At 38.3% G+C, this 22,548-nt stretch overlaps 1 protein-coding gene and 1 long non-coding RNA gene across 7 annotated transcripts in view; one reads left to right on the top strand and one right to left on the bottom strand.

The window, feature by feature from the left end:
* The window catches only part of GDA (guanine deaminase), a 91,711-nt gene that overhangs the window by 10,101 nt on the left and 59,062 nt on the right, over positions 1-22,548 (bottom strand). For all 4 annotated transcript variants that reach the window (XM_074361700.1, XM_045515121.2, XM_074361701.1 and 1 more), the window contains 5 exons: positions 21,160-21,187; positions 19,885-19,992; positions 16,654-16,761; positions 14,776-14,873; positions 12,228-12,295 (listed from right to left, as the gene is read on the bottom strand). In XM_074361700.1, coding sequence (XP_074217801.1) covers positions 12,228-12,295; positions 14,776-14,873; positions 16,654-16,761; positions 19,885-19,992; positions 21,160-21,187 — 410 coding nt within the window. The remainder of the gene's footprint in view (positions 1-12,227; positions 12,296-14,775; positions 14,874-16,653; positions 16,762-19,884; positions 19,993-21,159; positions 21,188-22,548) is intronic.
* Positions 1-22,548, top strand: part of LOC141577458 (uncharacterized) — an 86,527-nt gene that overhangs the window by 56,369 nt on the left and 7,610 nt on the right. Inside the window, exons 4-5 of one of the 3 annotated variants that reach the window (XR_012506385.1) lie at positions 14,540-14,634; positions 16,333-16,660. This is a non-coding gene — a long non-coding RNA (uncharacterized LOC141577458). Of the gene's footprint in view, positions 1-14,539; positions 15,700-16,332; positions 16,661-22,548 lie in introns of those variants that run through there. The other 2 variants (XR_012506386.1, XR_012506384.1) reach the window with 2 other exon arrangements.

Raw genomic sequence — 22,548 nt, 5'->3', positions numbered from 1 at the left:
TTTTGAAGGGCAGAAGCCTTAAATCAAAGTGTTAGCAGGGCCACAATCCCTACAAAGGCTCTAGGAAGACTCTTTCCTGGCGTCTGTCAGTTTCTGGTGGCTCCTGGCATTCCTTGGCTTGTGGCAGTGTAACTCCCATGTCTGCCTCCATCTTCACATGGCCTTCTTCCCTCTGTCTTTATGTGCCTCTCCCTGTCTGTCTCGTAAGGACAGTCATCATTGGATTCACCCTAATTCAGAATGACTTCATCTTAAGCTCCTTGCCTTAATTACATCTGCAAAGACCTTTATTCCAAATAAGATCACATTTACATGTTCCTGGTAGACATCTCTTTTTTTGGGAGATGGGAGGTGGAGCACAGTTCAACCCAGTACAATGCCCAAATGTTTAATAAAGAGAAAAAGCATCTCTGAATATTCCTTAAACTCTCACAGAAATTGGTCAGATATGACCACAATGTTCTAAAGATAATTTAGATAACATGAGATTTAAAATAAGCTCACAGTTCTGTGTTCTAAAAACTTGTCCTAACTCTATTCTAATTCAGATGAGAACTTTAGGAATTAAAAAGCTACTTCTTTCATAATTTTTCAGGAAAAGCTTTTACAATGAAGTTATATATTCTGGAAAATTAGTGTAATAAATGAGCAGTGCTGCTGTAGACAGCTTTATATTTGTCACTGGCGTCATTAGATGAGGAATGAGATTTTTTATAGTGATTTAAATAAGCCCCTAATCATAATTAAATTGAAATACTACCTTTGACAAGAATGAATGTAGAATTTATTAAATGAGTTTGTATAAATAAATGTCAAGTAAGTTAACATGTTTTATTAGAGGGAGAGTACATCTACAGCTAATAAAATACACTTTATATTTCAAGGGTTCCTCCTGTCATTTCTAGGTAGACACATATAATTGTTAGTGCCTGTATGTACCAGAAGGATCAAAAGGAACAGCCTACTAAGTAATAATCCTAGATTGCAGTTTAACTTTATGTTCACCTGTCTTACATGTCTTTAGAGAAACTTGTATGATAATTTTTTTAGAAAATACTATTCTTTAACCAGAACAGTATTGCCAGAGAATCATTCAGTTCCTTGACAAGTTTTATTCACGGACTTAATTATTAGTCCACTTTAATAAACAATAGCCATTCATTCTACCTTCATTTTGTCATAGCATCAAACTAAGAAAACAAATGATTTGGGAATAATGCACGTTAAACTTTGAAATACTTTGTCTACCAATTCTTTGTTACTAGAACAAAGAACGTATTGAGTCTAAAGGCAGAATAAAATTATATCACTGCCTGGTGTGGAAAAATGGGAAGATTGAATAAGTATTTCAAAATATGTGGATAAAGACTGGAAGGAAACAGAAGCAAGGCAATGCTATTAAGATGGTGTGAGGATGGAAGATTTAAATACTTTTATAACAGGTTTTATAAAATATGACAGAAAGTAGTCTCTACCTCAATATCTAATCAAAACTATCCATTTTGAAAGAATAAGGATAGATTTGGAAACAATGCTCTAATTTATTGAGAAAATTTCGAGAGCCGTCTTATGTTGCTGACTTAATCATTCCATATTCTTCTGGTTGTTGTTAATGAAGTTCCAACAGAGGAACAATACTGGGTGGATGAAAGAATGAACCCTGGACCAGCCAACGATGGTATTTAGTCAGGACCTTATGCGTAACAGTCAAGCTTTTCTCTTAGGAATTTCCATTGTGATACTAACATCCTGATCCCTCCCCGTTGAGCTGAGCCCGGGAAGCTTCCTCATCCCTCTGCAGCAGTTGTAATGTAGGCAGACTCTCGACTGTGGATTTGGAACTTTTTTTGCTTTGTTGGTCTTTGGTCAGTTACTTAGTACTGATGACCCTCAGTTTTCTCAGAAAATATAAATAACATCATCTGTCTTAACAGTTATTGAGGAAATTCAGTTAAATAAGGTAAGGGCTGGGGAATGAGGACCAAAGGGTAGAAACTGCATGGTGGAATGGTCGAGGGAGGAAAATGGGTGGTCTTTCTTAGAAATCTGTTCCCTAACCCCATGCCCTCTCTACTGTCATGAAAAAGAATGGCACTATCATTTGCTTGCCAGAGCCAACATAAAGACTGTTTTTTTTTTTAACATCTTTATTGTGGTATGGTTCCTGAACAACAAACTACACATATTTCAAATGTACAATTTGATGAATTTCAATAGATGTATACACCAATGAAACCTCTACCACAATAAAGATAGCTAACGTTTCCATCACTCCCCAGGACGTGCAATTTTTGAATTCCCAATTTATCCCTTCCCATCCCCTCTCTCCTCTGCTAACCATAAGTTTGTTCTCTGTGTCTGTGAATCTGTTTCTGTTTTGTAGATAAGTTCATTTGTGTCCTTTTTTTTTTTTTTTAAGATTCCACATATAAGTGATATCATATGGCATTTTCCTTTCTCTTTCTGGCTTACTTCACTTAGAACACTTCACTTAGAATGACAATCTCCAGGTCCATCCATGTTGCTGCAAGTGGTATTATTTTATTATTTTTTATGGCTGAGTAGTATTCCACTGTATATCTATACTACAGATTCTTTATCAAGTCATCTGTTGATGGTCATTTGGGTTGTTTCCATTTCTTGGCTATTGTAAATATTGTGGCTATGAACACTGGGTTGCATGTGTCTTTTTGAATTATATTTTTCTCTGGGTATATGCCCAGGAGTGGGATTGCTGGATCATATGGTAAGTCTGTTTTAATCTTTTAAGGAACCTCCATACTGTCCTCCACAGTGGCTGCACCAATTTACATTCCCACCAACAGTGTAGGAGGGTTCCTTTTCCTCCACACCCTCTCCAGCATTTATCATTTGTGGACTTTTTAATGGTGGCCATTCTGACCAGTGTGAGATGATACCTTATTGTAGTTTTGATTTGCATTTCTCTAGCAATTAGTGATGTTGAGCATCTTTTCATGTGCTTGTTGGCCATCTGGATGTCTTCTTTAGAGAGATGTCTGTTTAGGTCTTCTGCCCAATTTTTGATTGGGTTGCTTCTTTTTTGTTGATATTAAGGTGTATGCGCTGTCTGTATATTTTGAAAATTAGTCCCTTGTTGGTTGCATCATTTGCAGATATTTTCTCCCATTCTGTATAGGTTGTCTTTTCATTTTGTTGATGGTGTCCTTAGCTGTGCAAAAGCTGTTAAGTTTAATTAGGTCCCGTTTGTTTGTTTTTGCTTTTATTTCCATTACTTCAGGAACTGGTTCAAAAAATATATTGCTGTTATTTATATCCAAGTGTTCTGCCTATGTTTTCCTCTAGGAGTTTTATAGTATCCGGTCTTACATTTAAGTCTTTAATCCATTTTGAGTTTATTTTTGTATATGTGTTAGAGACTGTTCTAATTTCAGTCTTTTACAGGTAGCTGTTCAGTTTTCCCAGCACCACTTATTGAAGAGACTGTCTTTTCTCCATTGTATGTTCTTGCCTCCTTTGTCGTAGGTTAATTGACCATAAGTGTGTGCATTTATTTCTGGACTTTCTATCCTGTTCCATTGATCTCTTTCTGGTTGTGGTATCAGGGTGATCATGGCCTCATAGAATGAGTTTGGAAGTGTTCCTTCCTCTGCAATTTTTTGGAATAGGTGTTAACTCTTCTTTAAATATTTTGTATTTACCAAAATAAATATTCACCTGTGAATTCTGGTCCTGGACTTTTGTTTTGGGGAGTTTTTAAATTACTGATTCAATTTTAGTACTGGTAATTGGTCTATTCATGTTACCTATTTTTTCTTCGTTCAGTGTTGGCAGATTGTACCTGTATAAGAAATTGTCCATTTCTTGTAGGTTATCCCTTTTGTTGATGTGTAGTTGCTCATAGTAGCCTCTTATGATCCCTTGTATTTCTGTGGTGTTGGTTGTAACTTCTTTTTTCATTTCTGATTTTATTAATTTGGGCCCCCTCCCTTTTTTTCTTGATGAGTCTGGCTAAAGGTTTATCAATTTCATTTATCTTTTCAAAGAACCAGCTTTTAGTTTCATTGATCTTTTTTTTTTTTTTTTTTTTTTTTTGGTCTCTATTTCATTTATTTCTACTGTAATCTTCATGCTTTCTTTTCTTCTGTTAACTTTGGGTTTGGTTTGTTCTTTCTCTAGGTTCTTTACATATAAGGTTAGGTTGTTTACTTGAGATTTTTCTTGTTTCCTGAGGTCAGCTTTTATCGCTAAACTTCCCTCTTAGAACTGCTTTTGCTGTGTCCTAGAAGTTTTGGATCACTGTGTTTTTGTTTTCATTTGTCTCAAAGTATTTTTTGATTTTATCTTTGATTTCTTCAGTGATCCATTTGTTGTTTAGTAGCATACTGTTTATCCTCCATGTGTTTACAGTTTTTTCTTGTAGTTGATTTCTAACATAGCATTGTGGTTGGTAAAGATGCTTAGTACAATTTCAGTTTTCTTAAATTTACTGAGGCTAGCTTTGTGGGCCAGCATGTGGTCGATTCTGGAGAATGTTCCATGTGCGCTTAAAGAATGTGTATTCTGCTGCTTTTGGATGGAATGCTCTATAGATATCAATTAAGTCCATCTGGTCTGACGTGTCATTTAAGGCCTGTATTTCCTTTCTGTCTGGATGATCTGTCTACTGACATAAGTGAGGTGTTAATGTCCCTATTATGTTATTGTTGACTTCTTTTATGTTTGTTAACAACTGCCTTATGTACTGAGATGCTCCTATGTTGGGTACATATATATTTATAATTGTTATATCCTCTTTTTGGATTGATCCCTTGAGCATTATGTAGTATCCGTCTTTGTCTCTTGTTAGCAGTCTTTATTTTAAAATCTATTTTGTCTGACAGAAGTATTGCTACTCCAGCTTTCTTTCGGTTTCCAATTGCATGGAATATCTTTTTCCATAACCTTACTTTCAGCCTGCATGTGTCTCTAGCTCTGAAGTGGGTCTTATGTAGACAGCATATATATGGGTCTTGTTTTTGTATCCATTCAGCCAGTCTATGTCATTTGGTCAGAGCATTTAATCCATTTACATTTAAGGTAATTATCGATACATATGTTCTTATTGACATTTTGTTAATTGTTTTGGGTTTGTTTTTGTAGGTCTTTTTTTCTCTTCTTTTTGTTCTTTTCTTGTAGTCTGACTAGAGAAGTCCTTTAACATTTGTTGTAAAGCTGATTTGATGGTGCTGAATTCTTTTAGCTTTTGCTTATCTGTGAAGCTTTTGATTTCTCCATCAAATCTGAATGAGAGAGCCTTGCTGGATAGAGTAATCTTGGTTCTAAATTTTTCCCTTTCATCACTTTAAATATATCATGCCACTTCTTTCTGGCCTGTAGTTTCTGCTGAAAAATTAGCTGATAACCTAATGGGAGTTCCATTGTATGTTATTTGTTACTTTTCTCTTGCTGATTCTAATATTTTCTCCTTGTCCTTAATTTTTATCAATTTGATTACTGTGTGCCTTGGTGTGTTCCTCTTTGGGTTGATCCTGTGTGGAACTCTCTGTGCTTCAGGACCTTTTTATAAGAAGCTAATAACACTGTACAGAGTAAAAACTTGAGCTAGAGGACAACAGAAAGATAAAAGGAAGTGACTTTATATATGTTTTCTTATGCATTCATTCAGATTTATTGAGCACCTTCTTTGTGCTTGATTTACTTAAGTACTGTTAAATAAAACTTACAGGCTCCACAAAAGCTTACTATCTAGTGAAGGAAAAAGAAAAGAGGCATATAAACAAACAAACATATACTAACTATAAACTGTGTTCTGTTAGTGATAGAGAAAAATGGAGGTGGAAGCCCATTTAGACAGGATGGTCAGAGAAGACCTCTTTAAGGCAGTGATATTTAAACCAGGACAAAAGTGAGAACTCAGCCAGGTAAAGAGAGGCATAAAGGGCATTCCAGGCAGAGGAACAGAATGCACAAAGGTCTTTTGGTAGAAGGGAGTATGATTCACGGAGGGGATTAAATGGTGCAACTGTAGGGAGGAACAAGCAGTGTGAGAGGAGGCTGGGAGGTGGAGACATGTGACACTATGCATAACTTTGTGGCCTTGCAAAGAAGTTTGCGTATTCAAAGTCCCACTGAAGGGTGGTAATCAGGAGTGGATGAAATGGTGATATTTTCATTGTGATTCTTTTGAGAAGAGATGACTGGATTAGAAGAGCCCAGGATGAAGATGAGACTGATGAGGATGCTAGTGCAGGAGTTCAAGCAAGAAGAAATAGCAGCTTGCATTGGGTGGGGGCGGGTTGATATGGGAAGAAAGGATGGATTTAGGAGATATTAAGGAGTCATGAGGTTGGACATTAGACTGGCATAGACATGGAGAAGTGGTAAAGGAGAAGGTTCCCCAAACAATGTCCAAGGTTCTAGCTTGAGAAAGTGAATTCTCTAAAACGGGGAGCCATTTAAGAGAACCAAGTTTAAATGTGTTTGAGGGTATAATGAAGTTTGGGGATTCTATGAGGAGGGACAAAGAGAAAGGAAAAAGCAGGCAACTGAAAATACAGGTTTGGAATTCAAAGAGGAGTCTTGGCTGGATATGAAAATCTGAGTCATCTACATGTATGTAATCATGTGAAGCCATGGCTGCAGATGATGACTCCTAAGAAAGTATAAAGTGGAAAGAGGAGAGAGCCTAGGACTGAGCCTTGAGGAAAGGTCTTGAATGGCCAGGGAGAGAAGAGACCTTCAGAGAAGATGTTGAAGGGCAGGCAAGAGAGGTAGAAGGGAAACTAAAACAGTGTGGTTTCATGGAGTCCAAGGTGAGGCTGTTTGGACAAAGAAACCCAGTGTGATGAGGACAGAATGGTGTCCTTTGGAGCTGGCAGCACAAGAGATCACAGTGGTGACAGCACAGGGGTGAAAGGACAAGGATCGTTACGATGGAGGGTGGTGAGAAGCCAGGCTGAAGTGGGTGGAGAGACAGAAGAGTGTCTAGGAAGGGGCAGCAGTGTGGGGACCCACTCACTGAAGAAGTTTTGCTGTGAAGGGGAGTAGGGAGGTAGGGCAGGAGCCAGAAAAGGGCGTCTTATTGAGAGAGGGTTTTTCATGTCTTTGCTCATAAGATCAGGAGATATTAGAGAATGTTTGTGTGCTGATAGGAATGATCTAGCAGGGAGGAGATAATGAGGATGCAGGAGAGTTAGTGGCCAATGGAACTGATTACTGAGATCATGGGAGAGGAGGGAGTACAGAACACACCTGAGGGTATTTTAGTTTTTGCCTTAGACTGGAAGTTTTTTTTTTTCAGCTGTAGCAAGGAAAAGAAGAGAAAATGCAAGCAGATGGAGGAAGGTATATACATTTGGTGGTGGGAAGATGAGAGAAGGGTTTCTGACTTTCTATTTTCTCACTGACTTGTGAGATAAGGTCATTTAGCTGGAAGTGAGGAGTGTATGATATGAGGTAGAAGGTTTAGGAAGAAATAAGTCTGTTAGAATATGGGGCATATCGGAGAAACATAATTGTCTATTGGGATAGTGCTGAGGGTCGTTTGGAATTTGAGAGCAACGTTTAAAATAAAACCACTAAAGGATTTTTTTCCAGCACCATCCAGCTGCTCTGGACACAGACACTGAGAAGGGGAATAGTTGAGGCAACCAAGGGTGTTGGGCTTATGAGAGGGACAGTAGAAATGAGGAAGTTTCCAAGGGAATGATAATAGTGATGTACTCTGGCATCTAAGATGGGTAAATTAGGAAAGGAATCATGGATTTTGAGAAAGCATGTAATCACTGGATTGGAGTCTACAAGTTGATCAAAGAATGTTGCTTTGGGAGTAACTGAAATAAGTTAGAATAGGAATTTGGCCCCAGAAAGTGGTACCCTGGCTCCATGTATGTTGTTATTTTGATGAATTTGGAGGTGGTGGTATTGCAAACTTGTTCCATATTTTTATTTGTCACTTAGGTTACTGTTTTATGGTAATTCGCTGTCTCCTTTTTCTGAGATAAGGAAGTTTATACTTATAATTTTGCTCCTACTTGCCAAATACATTTTCATCCTTTCAACTTTACATATAAACCAAATGTCTTGGTTTCTGTTAACAAAATCAGAAAATAGAATAATTTTTAATACTTAGAAAATTCCTTTTTGCAGACCATATATTACTTTCAAATTTTATAAAATATTGGAGACATTTAAGTGATATAAGGAAAATATAACACCAAAACTCAAGGACCTGACACTCAGTTTCAAAAATAGCATCATATAATCAGGTCCCGGGAATCTTCTTGATTTATGGTGCCATTTTGATTTTTTGGTGTTTATATTTTGTTGTTATTAAGACTGTTTTTAGAGCAGTTTAAAGTTCATAGTCTGATAGTCTTTTTTAAAAAAGGTATTACTTTAAGCATTGTACACATTTTCTTGAAATACATTTTTGATTTTGACTTTTAACTACTTTCCAATTTTTTTATTACTTATTTTTACCTTCCCTGACATCCTGTTGTACCATTACTTCCCCATACCATGACCTTCCATTTTGTCTTCATTCATTGACAGAGTTCATGGGGAGAGTATTTGCCAAACCTTTGTATATAGAATTTTGTTGCCTTCACATACGAGGGAGAATGTAATCTGATACAATATTCTTAAATAACAACCACTTTGTCTCAAAACTTCTTGGTATTTTGTATGCCAACAAAAACACCTGCAACCAAATTGGTTTTTAATTGTTTTACTGATAACTGACTTCTCCCCCACTTCATTGTTTTAGAACTGTTTTCTTTATAATTCAGATGTTTTACCACAATCGGTTCAGGTATGGTTTATCCTAGAATACAGGGATTTACCCTTCAAAGCTCTGATTATTCCATCAGTTCCATTAGTTCTGGATCCGTGGGCAGAAGAATCCCATGTGTTGGCGCTGTGTGGCCTGCCCTCCCTGTGGGTCATTCTCAAACACCTCCTTGGTCAGCTTTGTTCTCCACACCACTGATTTAATTTTCCACAACAATAATTCTACTTCTCATAGTTTCCTGCATGGTTTGTTTGTTGTTTTTTAAACAAACATGAAGTATAATTAAGGTATCATAAAATTTACAGAACTTGTGTTCAATTTGATGAATGTTAAAAATTGTATATAGCCATTTAACAACCTTTCAAAAAAACCAAGATATTAATCATTTCCATCATTCCAGCAAGGTCCCTATGGCCATTTCCCATCAATTCCCACCTCCTTACCCCCACCCTCAAGCCGTGGCAACTACTTTCTCATATCTATCAATATAGGTTAGCTCTGCTGGTCCCTGGATTTCATACACACAGAAATCATACAGTTTGTGTGCTCTTTTGTGCCTGGCTTTTTTCAGAATATTTTTTAGGTTTACCCATATCAGTGATTGATTCTTTTTTAAAAAATGCTGGCTAGCATTTCATTGTATAAATATGCCACAATTTGCTTATCCATCCTCCTGTTGGCAGGTGTTTGAATTATTTCTAGTCTGGAGCTATTACAGATAAAGCTCTTATATTCTTGTACAACTCTTTGCAAATGTGTTAATTTCTCCAAAATTTAATTACTGAGTCATATGTAGATGTATATTTAACTTTATAAGAAATGGCCAACAGTTCTCTAAAGTGGCTGGCTGTTTCCTCTCCTCTCCCTCCAGTAGTGTATGAGAGTCTAAATGCTTTTTGGTTTTTGTTTTTTCAGTTTTCTTCTTTTCATTTTCAAAATTTCCTTCTCCATCATAACTTATGGTCGCTTCATAGTGCCATGTTTTCTTGTACTCCATGGATGATAGCAATTTTCTGAAATCTTATTCTGGATCCTGAAGTAGGTGGTTTTCAGAGATACATCCATCCTCTTATTCCTTTTGATACTGCTTTCCCTTGTTTTAAAATATTGTTGTGGAGTTTCATATGTTTCTCCTATCTAATAATTGAGCAAGTCCAGATCTGCCTTCACTTGTTATAGACAGGATGAGTGAACCACTCTGGGACCTGATCTCTGTCCACAGTGTAAGGTTAAATAATCAAAAGGCCAAAGGAGAAGGACAAGCTTATACATAATGGTCATGTTTAGGAAACAGTGGTGTGCAGAGTGCCTGCTGCAGCAGAGACTGTAAAACACCACCATATTCTCCAGGTTAATATGAGAATATGTCATATTTAATCAAATCTTTAATCAAGAAAACATCTGACTCTTTCCCTTTTAAACCAATCTTTATCAACTAGTGTGACGTGCCAGGTATGTGCTAACCACCTCACGTGCATTTTTTTATTAAGCCTCAAAACAAGCTTATAAGATAGATATTGTTATAATTATTTTTCTTGTTATAGAAATTAGGAAATAGAGTATTAGAAAATTAAGGTTATTTGCTGAAGGTCTTACAGCTAATAAGGGACAGAGTTTTACCTAATCATTTTAGACCATCATTGTACAACCCCAAATCAAAAACTGGAAGTCATGTGATGAATTAAATCATGGAGACCAAAAAACTAGAAAATTTGAAAGCAATACTTACCTAATTTTTGCACGTCTGCTAAATTTTCCATTAATTATATAGTGTGTAAGAAAAAAAAAAACTCTTGGTCACTTTTCTTATTAAAGCTTTTCTGTGAAGGTAAAAAAAACTGGTTTCCTGCCTTAATATCTGCAACTCTATCCAGGTATTACACAATCTCAGTGATTCAAGGCTGAAATTCAAAATTTTTAAACTCTTAATTTCTTGGATTCATGTAAAATTGGGGAAGTCTTCTAGCACACTTTTTTTTTTTTTTTACTGAAGTATAGTCATTTACAATGTTGCATCAATTTCTGCTGAAAGCATGTTTCACTCATTCGTATACATACATATATTCCTTTTCATTATAGGTTACTACAAGATATTTAATATAGTTCCCTGTGCTATACAGTAGAAACCTGTTGTTTATCTGTTTTATATAGAGTAATTATTTAGTATGTGCAAATCTCTAACACCCAGTTTATCCTTTCCCACCCACTCTCCCCTGGTAACTGTTTGTTTTCTATGTCTGTGAATCTGTTTGTTTTGTAAGTTCACGTGTGTCTTCTTTTTTTTTTTTTTTTTTTTTAGATTCCAGATATAAGTGATATCATATGATATTTTTCTTCCTCTTTCTGGCTTACTTCACTTAGAATGATGATCTCTAGGCCCACCCATGTTGCTGCAAATGGCATTATTTTATACTTTTTTATGGCTGAGTAGTATTCCATTGTGTGTGTGTGTGTGTGTGTGTGTGTGTGTGTGTGTGTGTGTGTGTGTGTGTGTGTATACCAGTCAGAATGGCCATCATTCAAAAGTCCACAAATGACAAATGCTAGAGAGGTTGTGGAGAAAAGGGGGGACCCTTTTACACTGTTGGTGGGAATGTAAATTGATGCAGCCACTATGGAGAACAGTATGGAGTTTCCTTAAAAAACTAAAAATAGAGCTACCATATGATCCAGCAATCCCACTCCTGGGCATATATCTGAAGGGAACTATAACTTGAAAAGATACATGTACCCCAATGTTCATAGCAGCACTATTTACAATAGCCAGCACATGAAAACAACCTAAATGTCCATTGACAGATGACTGGATAAAGAAGCTGTGGTATATTTATATAATGGAATACTACTCAGCCATAAAAAAGAATAAAATACTGCCACTTGCAGTAACATGGATGGACCTGGAGATCATCATTCCAGTAAGTAAAGAGAAGTAAGTAAGCCAGAAAGAGAAAGAAAAATACCATATGGTATCCCTTGTATCTGGAATCTAAAAAGATAAACGATCTTATTTATAATATAGAAACAGGCACACAGACATAGAGAACAAACTTACAGTTACCACAGGAGAAAGGGATGAGAAGGGATAAATTGGGAGTTCAAGATTTGCAGGTACTACTATGTATAAAATAGATAAACAACAGGTTTCTACTGTATAGCACAGGGAACTATATTCCCTTGTATATCTTGTAGTAACTTAGATGAAAAAGAATATGAAAATGAATATATGTATGTTCATGTATGACTGAAGCATTATGCTGTACCCAGAAATTGATACAATGTTGTAAACTACTTCAATTAAAAATATATATATACAAAAAGAAGAAATTGAATATATAATAATTATATATATGTAGATGAATATAGTGTATCAAATGATGATAAAAGCCTATAAACCTTGCAAAAAAAAGTTATGCACCTAATCGATCACCATGGCTCTTCATGGCAGACTACTAACCTGTGCCCAGCCCTATCTTCACCTCATGTTTCAGGACCTCGAGCACATTGAGAAGGCCGCTGCTCAGCCTGCAGAGAGAGGAGAGAGTGAGGACAAGGGGACCCGCATGGGCCCAACAAGAGAAGGACAGACAGGGTGGGATCTCACCAGAACCTGATTCCCTCCTCGAAGTTCTAAGACATTAGTCAGATCAGACCATTTGAGACCTTGAGTGAAAAGGATCATGAAGGGGCTTGAATCTTTGGGCAGAGATTATCAGGAGGGTATGAAGCAGCAAGAATTAGAAAGGAGAGCAGGGATCATTTGTAAGGAAAAATAAATTAAATCTTGCAGTTAGTTCAAAAGTCATCAATTTTTCATATTTTTCAGCTTTACTGAGGTATAAGTGACAAATAAAATTGTAAGATGTTTAAAGGCTAGAATGTGTTGATTTGATACACATATACATTGTGAGAGGATTCCCCCCACTGAGTTAACCAGCACATCTGTCACCTCACATATTTACCTTCTCTCTCTCTCTTTTTTTTTTTTGTGAGAACATTTAAGGTCTACTCTCTTAGCAAATTTCAATTATACGATACAGTATTATCAAGTATAGGTCTTTAACATTTTTTTAGCCAATCCATTCTATGCTAGGAAGTAGAAATTATAAAGCATCACCTTTCCTCTTTCTGGAATCATTTGTTGCCCTGAATGAGAAGCGACTTGCAAGATCAAAGAAAGAGGGTACAACTGGAGAAGGGGGTGCAGGCTGTAAGTCTGGGCCTTACGGTTCAAATGCTGCTTCTAAGAACAGCAACAACTAGGGGAGACAGTTCCTGGGCTGAACTGGATCTCAAGACCCTGAGTTCAATAGTTGTGCCACCTTTCTCTAGAGAGACAAAAATTGAAGCCACCCATACAAGTCTGAGAAGACTTAAAGGTCAAAGTGGTCTGTTTGAAGATGCACGTTAAGTGCTATTTTCAAAGTCCCAGTGCACATGCAATAATCTCTCCAAGTTGTTGGAGAAAGGAATAGCAGTGACTATTCAAACCAAAACACAGCTATAAAGAGGTTTATCTTCAAACCTCAATTGGCGAAGCTGGGTAATATTTTAATCTAGATGCTGTGTAACTAACCCACAGGATGTTGAATCCTTCCCCATCTGGGCACTAAGCTGCACACAGGCAAGATTCTCCGTCATGTCTGAAAATGGAAGCCTCTGGAACCTCTCAGAATACTCCAGAAATATATCACCGTGGCTCTTGTGCCTTTCCCACACTGCCACTGACATAGAATTTTTTTCATTCACAAAGTACCTAGAATTCTGACTGCCAGCCCCTCCTACTCTTTGCCTAGAGGCTCCCTCTCACGGATGGAGCCTGCTCTGCCCTTGTTTGGGGGAGGTCTGAACTTCCAGGGACTTCGTGCCCCTTTGCCCACACCCAACAGCCCTCCACCAATAGCCAGTAAGTCTGGGTCTAACTACTGCCCCTCTGTAGGCAGGATGTCTCTGAGGTCTGCTTTGTACACTGTCTCCCTGAGTTTTCCAGGAGGCTGCAATCCCAGAGCCTGTGGTGGTAACTTGCTTAATGATATGCGCCCTTCTTCTGTCTTACCTCGCTAAAGGTGCTTCCTGAGATCACCTCTCAAATAAACTACTTGTACACAAGCTTCTGCAAGAACCAAAACGAGAGGATATAAAGTAATCCTCAAGAAAATGAAAATATAGCAGAAGCTAGTAACTCTATTGAATGAATATGTATGAATGGTTCCTCCCAATCTGCCTCTAAGGAGAGAAGCTCTGTTCTGAGTCAGCTAGTACCAGAAATGAGACCCCTTCTGTGTCTAATCCTGCAGCAGGAGTTCTTAATTCAGCACCCATGGATTGGCGTTACGGGATCTATGAATTCCCTGAAATCAGATGCAACATTTTTATGTTTATGGGCTTTTTTCCCCTGAAGATACAGGCCACAGCTTTCATCTTACTCACTTACACATCTACAACCTTTCAGAAGGTTAAGAACCAGTTATAAATAGTTTTCACATTCTGGGGAATTACAGTAGGACAAGGTCCCTCCCAGTGAACTGGCATCTCGTCAGATACACCAGCATGACGTTTACCGAAGGGTGTTGGCTTCTAGTGGCACTGCACCATTTCTGGTAATTTGCACATTTCTGGTAGGTACAGCACAAGGTCATGGGAAGTCAGGATGCTTTCTCTAGAACATCTGGCTGGTATATGCACCTTTTCGATCTTTAGCTCTAAGTTCTGAATGCTATTGTTTTTGAACTCTTTCTGTTGTATTTCCTATTGTTCTGTTCTGTGCAGACTCAGAAATTTTAAGAGATGTGGTGCTCCTCAAATGCATACTCTACAAAAAATAGTCTCTTTTGAGTACTTCCTGTCTCCCCAGCACAGCACTGGTAAGTGTCCTTCTATCTAGCTCACATCCCAGTGAAACATAACTACGGAAGAGAGATACTGGAGGAATGACTGAGAAAACAAAGGCAGCTAATTTGCACCCCAAACATTCATAATCTACCAATCAGTAATTGCCTACTTACGACAAGTTGGAATTGGGACAATGCGAGATGGATGCTCCTCGTTCCCTGAATACATCCAGTTCTTCTTCGGAAAGGTAGCAGCCATGCGCCATCACTGTCTGGAGAGAAGAGTGTCCTATGTGGAGTCTACCACTTAAAAATGCTAAAGTTAGTCCTCACTCCCAACAAGATATTATAGGTGCAGATAGAGGCTGTGACTTATCTGTTGGCATCTTCACAAGAGCATTTATGATTAGCCGTATGTATAAAATCATTGTGTACAAGTTACACCTCAAAAAAGCCTGTAAAAACATTGGATTACAAGTCTCATACATTTGTGGAGCTTACTTTTTTCTCCTTTTTAAATCTATAAAATAAGTGAGCATTGGTCCAGGTGATCTACAGTAGAGGATATCCATCTAGTTGGGAGACATCATGATTCCTTCTTCTCCACTTCAGGAAATAAAGTTACTTTCTTTTCTAAGTGTACATGGTGAGCAACTAGTGGGGCTGTGCTTGTTGCTATTCTAATCAGAACTTTCTAAAAATAAGCTTTCTTTTCTCAGGACGTGGAAGCCATGGGAGTGATCCTGGAAAGGGCTGTTCTTTATTTCTGCTCCTAGTCAAATATAGGCACCAATGGTCTTGACACATATAACCAAATGAACTTTATCACCTATAGTTACATTTTCATAAAAATTAAGAAACATAATATATATAAGCATTAATTGAGAAGGTAAAATTTACCCAAGAAGGCAGGCACTGCACACATATGAGATTTCTCTTAATTTTCAGTCCTAGTAATACTTACAGATTTTCCTGATTAAGACTACTCTTGTAAAATTCTTTTTCCCTCAGTATAAAACCTGTATTTGAATAGATTTCTTTGTGGAGCCTGGCTCAGTGACCACAGAATTATTACTAAAATAAAATTTTCTCAATCTCTATGCAAATAAAATTAGCATGCAAATTAAGGTTAATTTATTAATCATATGGAAATATATGAAAGATATGAAAATTATGATGTATCATAAACAAGAACTATGCAGAGTATTTACCTTTCAAATCAGTCATATTCAGATCTCTGTTCACACAGCCCCTAAGGACTTACTTGCTGTAACAGTTACACTCTCCATGTAGTTCTTACACTTCACTGACGGCCAAGGCCAGAGGTTATAGTGTTGTCATGAGGTCTCTCCCACCTCATATTAATGTTAGTTAACTTAAAGTTGTTTAATATAAATGCAATACATGCTCACTTAAAAAAGCAATCTTAGAGTGTTTAAAAATAAAAAGTAAAAATTCCTTCTGTTTTCTTCCTTAGGAAGGATCACTTTTAACATTCAATGTGTGTCTTCTGGAGACAGTGTTTTCTAAGTGAGCACGCACCCACATACATATCCACATACACATCAAACAATACTGTGCATTCTCCTTTGTAAGTCTGTATACCTCATTCTTTGTGAATGTTGGATAAAATTCTAATTATGTATTTTCTATAATCTAAACATTTCCCCACTGAGCCATTTTTTTTAAACTTTCATATGTAATTAGAATCCGTATTCATTTTCCTTACAGAATGGATCTTCAGAAATAAATCTGCTAACTCAAAGGAATGCACATTTACATTCTAATGGATGCTGACAAAATGTCCTTGGACCAAATGACATTCCTACCCTCAAAGAAGCCTTTAAGATTTATTTACTAATAAATTTAATGATTTATTCATTAGGGATGAAACTTCAGGCCATTTTTAACTCTATGCACAAACACATATGCACACTCTGAACTTTGGGAAATGTATGTGTGTTATAGAAGTCTGAAGATTACTACTAAGATTTTAAGATTTAGATAAATATGCCCTACTTTACATAGATGATATCATGATATGCAGTTTACCTTATTTGTCAGTAGATTGTTTTTATCAAACACATCTGTGTAGTTTTTATAACTGGGGTATAAGTTTTTGACAGCTTTAATTTCATCACGATTTTCACTTATATGGCTCTGTAAGAAAAGAAATAATATTTTTAAGTTTTAAAATGTAAAATCCCATTAGAAATTATACTTCCTACCCCAAAATGATATGGATGGTTTTTACTTGCCTATGTAAGGTACCACATAGAAACAAAATGAAAATTGTGCTTTTTATTTAAAATGATTCTTATATATATAACATATATATGACAAAGACACTATGAATATATAATTACATGAAGATGTAATATTCTGACCCTAACCCATGTAACATTCTTCTGACAAAGTCTTTTCAAATTCCAAACTATAGCAAGAATAAATAAAACTAAAAAGTACTCCTTGAAGAGAGTCAAGAGCCTAACTATTCATGGTCACCTGCCTCTTCTGGTATTGGCCACTTAAGAAGAGGGTTCATTGGTCATCAAAAGGATAGAGCATGATTTACTCATAGGAAAGCTGAAATCTGAATTAAAAGGCTGAATTTTAGCCCAAGTTCTAACTCTAGTTTGTGTCTTAGGGTGAGTCAGTTCTTTTCTTTGGATCTCCATTTTCTCATCTCTCAAATAAAAAGGTTGAGCTAGATGAGTGATTTTCCAAGTTCTTTTAGCTTTAGATGTGCTATTCTTACAAAAATTCATAGAAATCCAATAGGGAGAAGGCATAAACAAGTTGCCTCTCAGGATGAAGCAGGGTTAGGACTCTGGGACCCTGTCTCCATTCTGTCCCCATTATCAGCTTCCAGAGTGGGTTCTTCTGCAAGAAAGTTTGAAAGTAACAGAGCTGGACAGTCCTGCAGTTGTGAAGAAAGAGCCCATAAGAATCCACACACAAGCAAGACAAGTGAGTCCTGGCCTCCACAGTGACCTTTCTCCAGGGCACCACAAAACCTGAGATGGCATAAAGTGTTTTTGAGACACAAGTGTCACCACCCCAACCCCTCATTTAAAACAAAAATCATTTCAGATCAACTGGTGACGAGCATATATTATGGGAAATAACTCATGAGCAAGTTACCACTTCCAAGAACAGCAATGCCATTTCCCTTTCTCCTTGAGGTGAAGTATGCATAGCGAAATCAATTTTTAAAACAGCAATGTACTAAAACCCAAGTGTTTCACCTAGAGGATGAGCTCTATCCCTGGCCTTGAGGAAATCCAGACCAGTGAAGAAATGGGCATGGGCCCATCAGAAAAGAAAGGACAACCAGATGATGTGTCATTCTGATAAATTTCAGTAAATGCGCATTTACACATATATACACTCTCCGTGACTATATACTTGATTTTGTTGATAGGGTTCAGGACACAGTAACCCAAAATATGGCACCTTGGAATACTGGATATTTTAAGCCAAAGGAGTTTGAGGAAACGGCAGAAGCAGGAAGGTCACCCTGATCTTGTCCCCACCTTCTTCCCTGAAACAGGTATCAGAGGTGCCTGCCCTATACCTACAAGAAAGGAGCATCCTTATCTCTAACGACAAAGGGAACCAAGAAGAACTTGCTAAGTCTCCCCCAGTTTACTACACTTGCCTCATGCTCCTTAAGCTATCATGTTCTTCCAGGGCTGTGCACCTGTCATCACACCCAGCACAAAAATACTCAGGTCTGTTTCTTTGTGACTTCATTTCCTTATGAAGGCTCCTATCATGTAAAACTTACGTGAAATAAATTTACATGCTTTTCTCTTGTCAATCTGTCTTTGTTAGTTTAGTTTTCAGGCTAGCCAGGGACCCAAAAAAGGTCAAGCATAATTTTTTCCTCCCCTACAATTGCATGGGATTGAATTGAGAATTCAAACACCACAGCCCACCAAATAAAAATAAAAATAATGGGGAAAGATGACAACAGTTAATGAGCCCTAACAAGATCACTCTTTTTTTTTTTTTTTTAAATCCTCCACCCTACAAACTGATAAAGGATCAATGTGTTGGCTCTTCCCAACTTGCTCTTTGTTTTAAGACAGTCAGCTCTTAAAAGGGAAAATTTTAGTGCAGTATGTAATGAAGCCTGGATGGGGGAAGGGGAGCTCCCAACTCCCAATTTTAACCCAGCTGGAAGCTTTAGAAAGTGTTTTATTCCTAAACTGCAACTGCTTAATGACAAAGTAAGATATAATTTTTTTGTTCCTGATTTTAAATTAAGAAACTTGGAACAAAAGGGCTTTTAAATCCATTTTTGTAAGGTAGAAATTAGGTTCTTTTTGCTTTTCAAATAATAGATGGTTCCTCCAAAAATGAAGGACTAGAACACTGAGGAAGTATAAAAAGAGAAGCAGGAAAGAAATGTATTAAGTGTATCCTACAGAGAACAGGTAACCAGTCTGTCATTGATCCTGCTTGGTTACTTAAGATGCCTTCATCTCTCAAGCCAGATAAGAGGAGATTGAGGGTAAAGAACTTCCAGTTTCTTACCTGAAAAATTAACTGGATTTAGGTGATGTCTGTAAGGGCCCTTATGTCCTATGATGCTAAATCTTGAGGTGATCTTGGTGGGCTACGGGCAGGCTGCCCCAAGATGTACCACTCTGGCAGGCAGATTATTTTGAGCTAAAAACCAGTCAAGGCTCAAAAGACTCTGGAATAACTTTTGAACTTCCTCCTCACCACCTAAAAGAATTTGCTGTAGGAGGCCTGTCCCAGAAAGGTGCTATCACCATAGATAACTATCGTAAGGGATTAGGAGTGGTAGACAGGGAGGAATCTAGCAAAGCCTCTCTGTGTCCCATTGTCTCTGGATGGTTCAGCAAACAAATACTCTCTTTATCTTCCAGTGAGTTACCTTATTCGCCTTGAAGCCTCAGACCCCTATCTCTTACTCCTTCGTCCAGTGTGTGTATATATATATATATATATGTATGTGTATATATACACACACACACACACACACACACACATCACCTTGCCTTGCTGTCTTTGGAATTCTTCATACTTACGTGGATTCCCTGTGTGCACATAATAAATTTGATTTTCTCCTGTTAATCTGCCTCATGTCACGTTAATTGCCAACCAAAAGAACTAAGAGGGAGAGTGGAAACCTACCTCCACCGCAATCTCAGTAGGAGAACTGGAGACTGCCAGATTACTGCCAGAATTTAGGGTACAGAGAAGTCCTGCAGGACTGGACAGAGACACAAACAGGAGAAAAATGCCCACCTGAATGTGCAAATCACGGGTCTTCGCAATGTTTCCAAGTTCACCCAATAAAGTCTCAGAGCATGAAAGGGGAAAACGTGGTGTCACTATGGGCTGCACCCTAGAATACTAAAAATAATCAAAAACACTCGGTAAGGAAACTGTGGCTATCTGAATGTGTAGCATATCCCCAAATGCATATCATACGACAAGATGATTTTATGTCTTCTTTTCTGCGGACAGTCCCCTCTATAAGAGAGGGTGGAAGTGCTGGGTTTCATGGAAATGGCTCACAGATGAGCACAAGGGTATATTCTGTGGCACCAAGTTCAACGGAAGAAGATCCATCCCAAATGAAAGACACGTGAAGGCTCAGACAAGGCCCAGACTGGGCAGCTTTTATGAAAAGAATTAGGAGGCAGAGGAGATGTTCTAAAGGAGAATGCTGGGGAGACTAAAAATGAAGTGGTGGCCTGTTCCCCTTGCTACATCATGCTGGCCATGGCATCCGTGAGCACTGTCTAGTGAGCTGCAGGCATGGCTCTGATGTCACCTGAGTGAGTGGCTGAGCAGCAGAGACAGACTCATAGAGGGGTGGTAAGGATAAGGATCCACAAAGTTGCACCTAGGTCTCCCAAGATAAGATTGAAAGAAATACTGAAGTTTCCTGTGGCTTCCAATCAGATCTTTAAAAATGATGAGGGAAGAGTCTGGCTTGCCATCGTAGAGACTGCACACCAGAGCCACAGACCAGCCTGGAGGTGGGGCAGAAAACAGCACAACAGCACTGCCTCCATAGGCTCAGCAACATAGGGGCGCTGCAGCGGGGGCGCCGGCTGAGCGCCTGCAGGCCATGTGACATGCCACACGTACATGGACCACGGCCGTCTGTGGCTGGGACATCAGGGCTGGACACCACCTGTGTTTCAGACCAGATCAGGGGTACAAGAGGCCAGAGCCAGTGGTGATGTGGCCAACAAACTGTGCCACAACTTCCAGTTGCCACCAATTTGTCTACATCCATGAAGCCCTCTCCCACCTCCCCACAGACCTGTCCAATGAAATTAGAAGGTCCCAGAGGAGAGGGAGGGAAAACCACTGAGAAAGTAAAATGCCTGACCTCACTGAGTTGAGTTGATAAGTCCACCATGAAAACAATTTAAGGTTCGAGAAAAATACTTCTGCATGCACAGAATAAGCCATACACACACAGACTAATCTCTACCAAACAACTTAATGAATCCTACAGCTAACACGAAAGCAATCCAGAAATGAGCCAGGAACAAGTTTACTTACGTTCCTTTGGAGCATTTCTGACACAAATCTGAAATAAGGCAACAAATGGGAAGTTAGAAAATTTAGGCATTTCTCAAATAAGTTTTTTAAAAGGGTGAAAACATGATCCTTACATGTCCTGATTTCCACGCAAACATTTCTAATGCTGCACGTGTTTCACCACCACTAATTAAAGATTAACAAGCAGTAATTATTCTGCTTTCTCATCTGCAGCCGGAGAGATGGAATACAAAATCACAGGGAAGTGCAGCTTTACCATCTAACATCAGCTGGGCTGTTCGCAAATATTCCCACAGCACTCAAGTGTTCTGCTAACTTAAGCTCTGTCTGGGGGAATATTGTAATATGTTATGTTCTACGGATGTTAAGAGTTGTCGAGTCCTTTGCACCTGGAGGTGTTTAAGAGCCATGGGGCCTTCTACTCCTGGTTTCCCTAGAGTGGAAGCTACTTGCTCACGCGGTAGCATCATTTATTGCCAAAGGCCGAGTCCTTCTGGGCAGTGATGCTGGATTAAGGCAGAAGGAACAGGCCAGACATGGTTGTGAAATGGGTAATGACAGGGGTGGTAATCTTACCAGTTGTATCTGTAGGGCCTATGAAATAGCTATTTCTGCCCTGGCTGGAAATATTTATGAGCTATAGCTTCCTGCCTTCTGGTCTTCCTTTGTTGAAGAATAAAATGCGAATTAGGGTCCACTGTCCCCCCACCACCACCACAGATTCACAGAAAAGTTGAGCATGTGGCCAGATGCTAAGGGGAAGGTGTGTGCTGCTTCCTTCTCCCTGTGGGCACACAGCAGCCCCTAAGCCACCCTTTTCAGAGGACACACTTAAGGTGAAGGAGGCCTGGAGAATGGAGAGAAGTTGGACTTCTTAAATTTGTATCAGGATATATTTGGTCTTGGGGAGACTTAAATCTAAAGAATTTTTTTTTGGTATCTCTTGGATGTTGAGTGTCATACAACACAGTTCCTTGTCAAATCCTCAAGGCACCATGGAAGAGCCATTAAAGAAATACAGAAAAAATACGTACAGGATCAGTGGCATAGCCCCATGTAAAATGAAAAGAACATAACAAAAGCTCAGGATCTCCGGCAGCAGAATAACCCACAACCCAAAGTAATTAACAAGCAGGCCACACACACTTAACACAAGTCTAACCTACAGGAGAAGCTAAGATCTGTAATGAAGGACAGGGAGTGCATAAATCATTTACTTAAAAAAAATCCTTCATTTTATAAAGGGATTTGCCCTAGGACTCCTATAACAAGTTCCCAGAGGCTTTGAAATATAATTTGGTATATGGGAACACTGCTGACATGCAACATTTTCCTTAGGATCAGATCAGTTTCATAAAGTTAGACAAACTGACACAGTGACAGATGTGC

This window comes from Camelus bactrianus, chromosome 4 (genome assembly GCF_048773025.1).
Source record: "Camelus bactrianus isolate YW-2024 breed Bactrian camel chromosome 4, ASM4877302v1, whole genome shotgun sequence".
In the NCBI taxonomy this organism is placed as follows: Eukaryota; Metazoa; Chordata; class Mammalia; order Artiodactyla; family Camelidae; genus Camelus; species Camelus bactrianus.
Note: the sequence above shows the minus strand (reverse complement) of the source record. Positions and strands in the feature narration are given on the sequence as shown.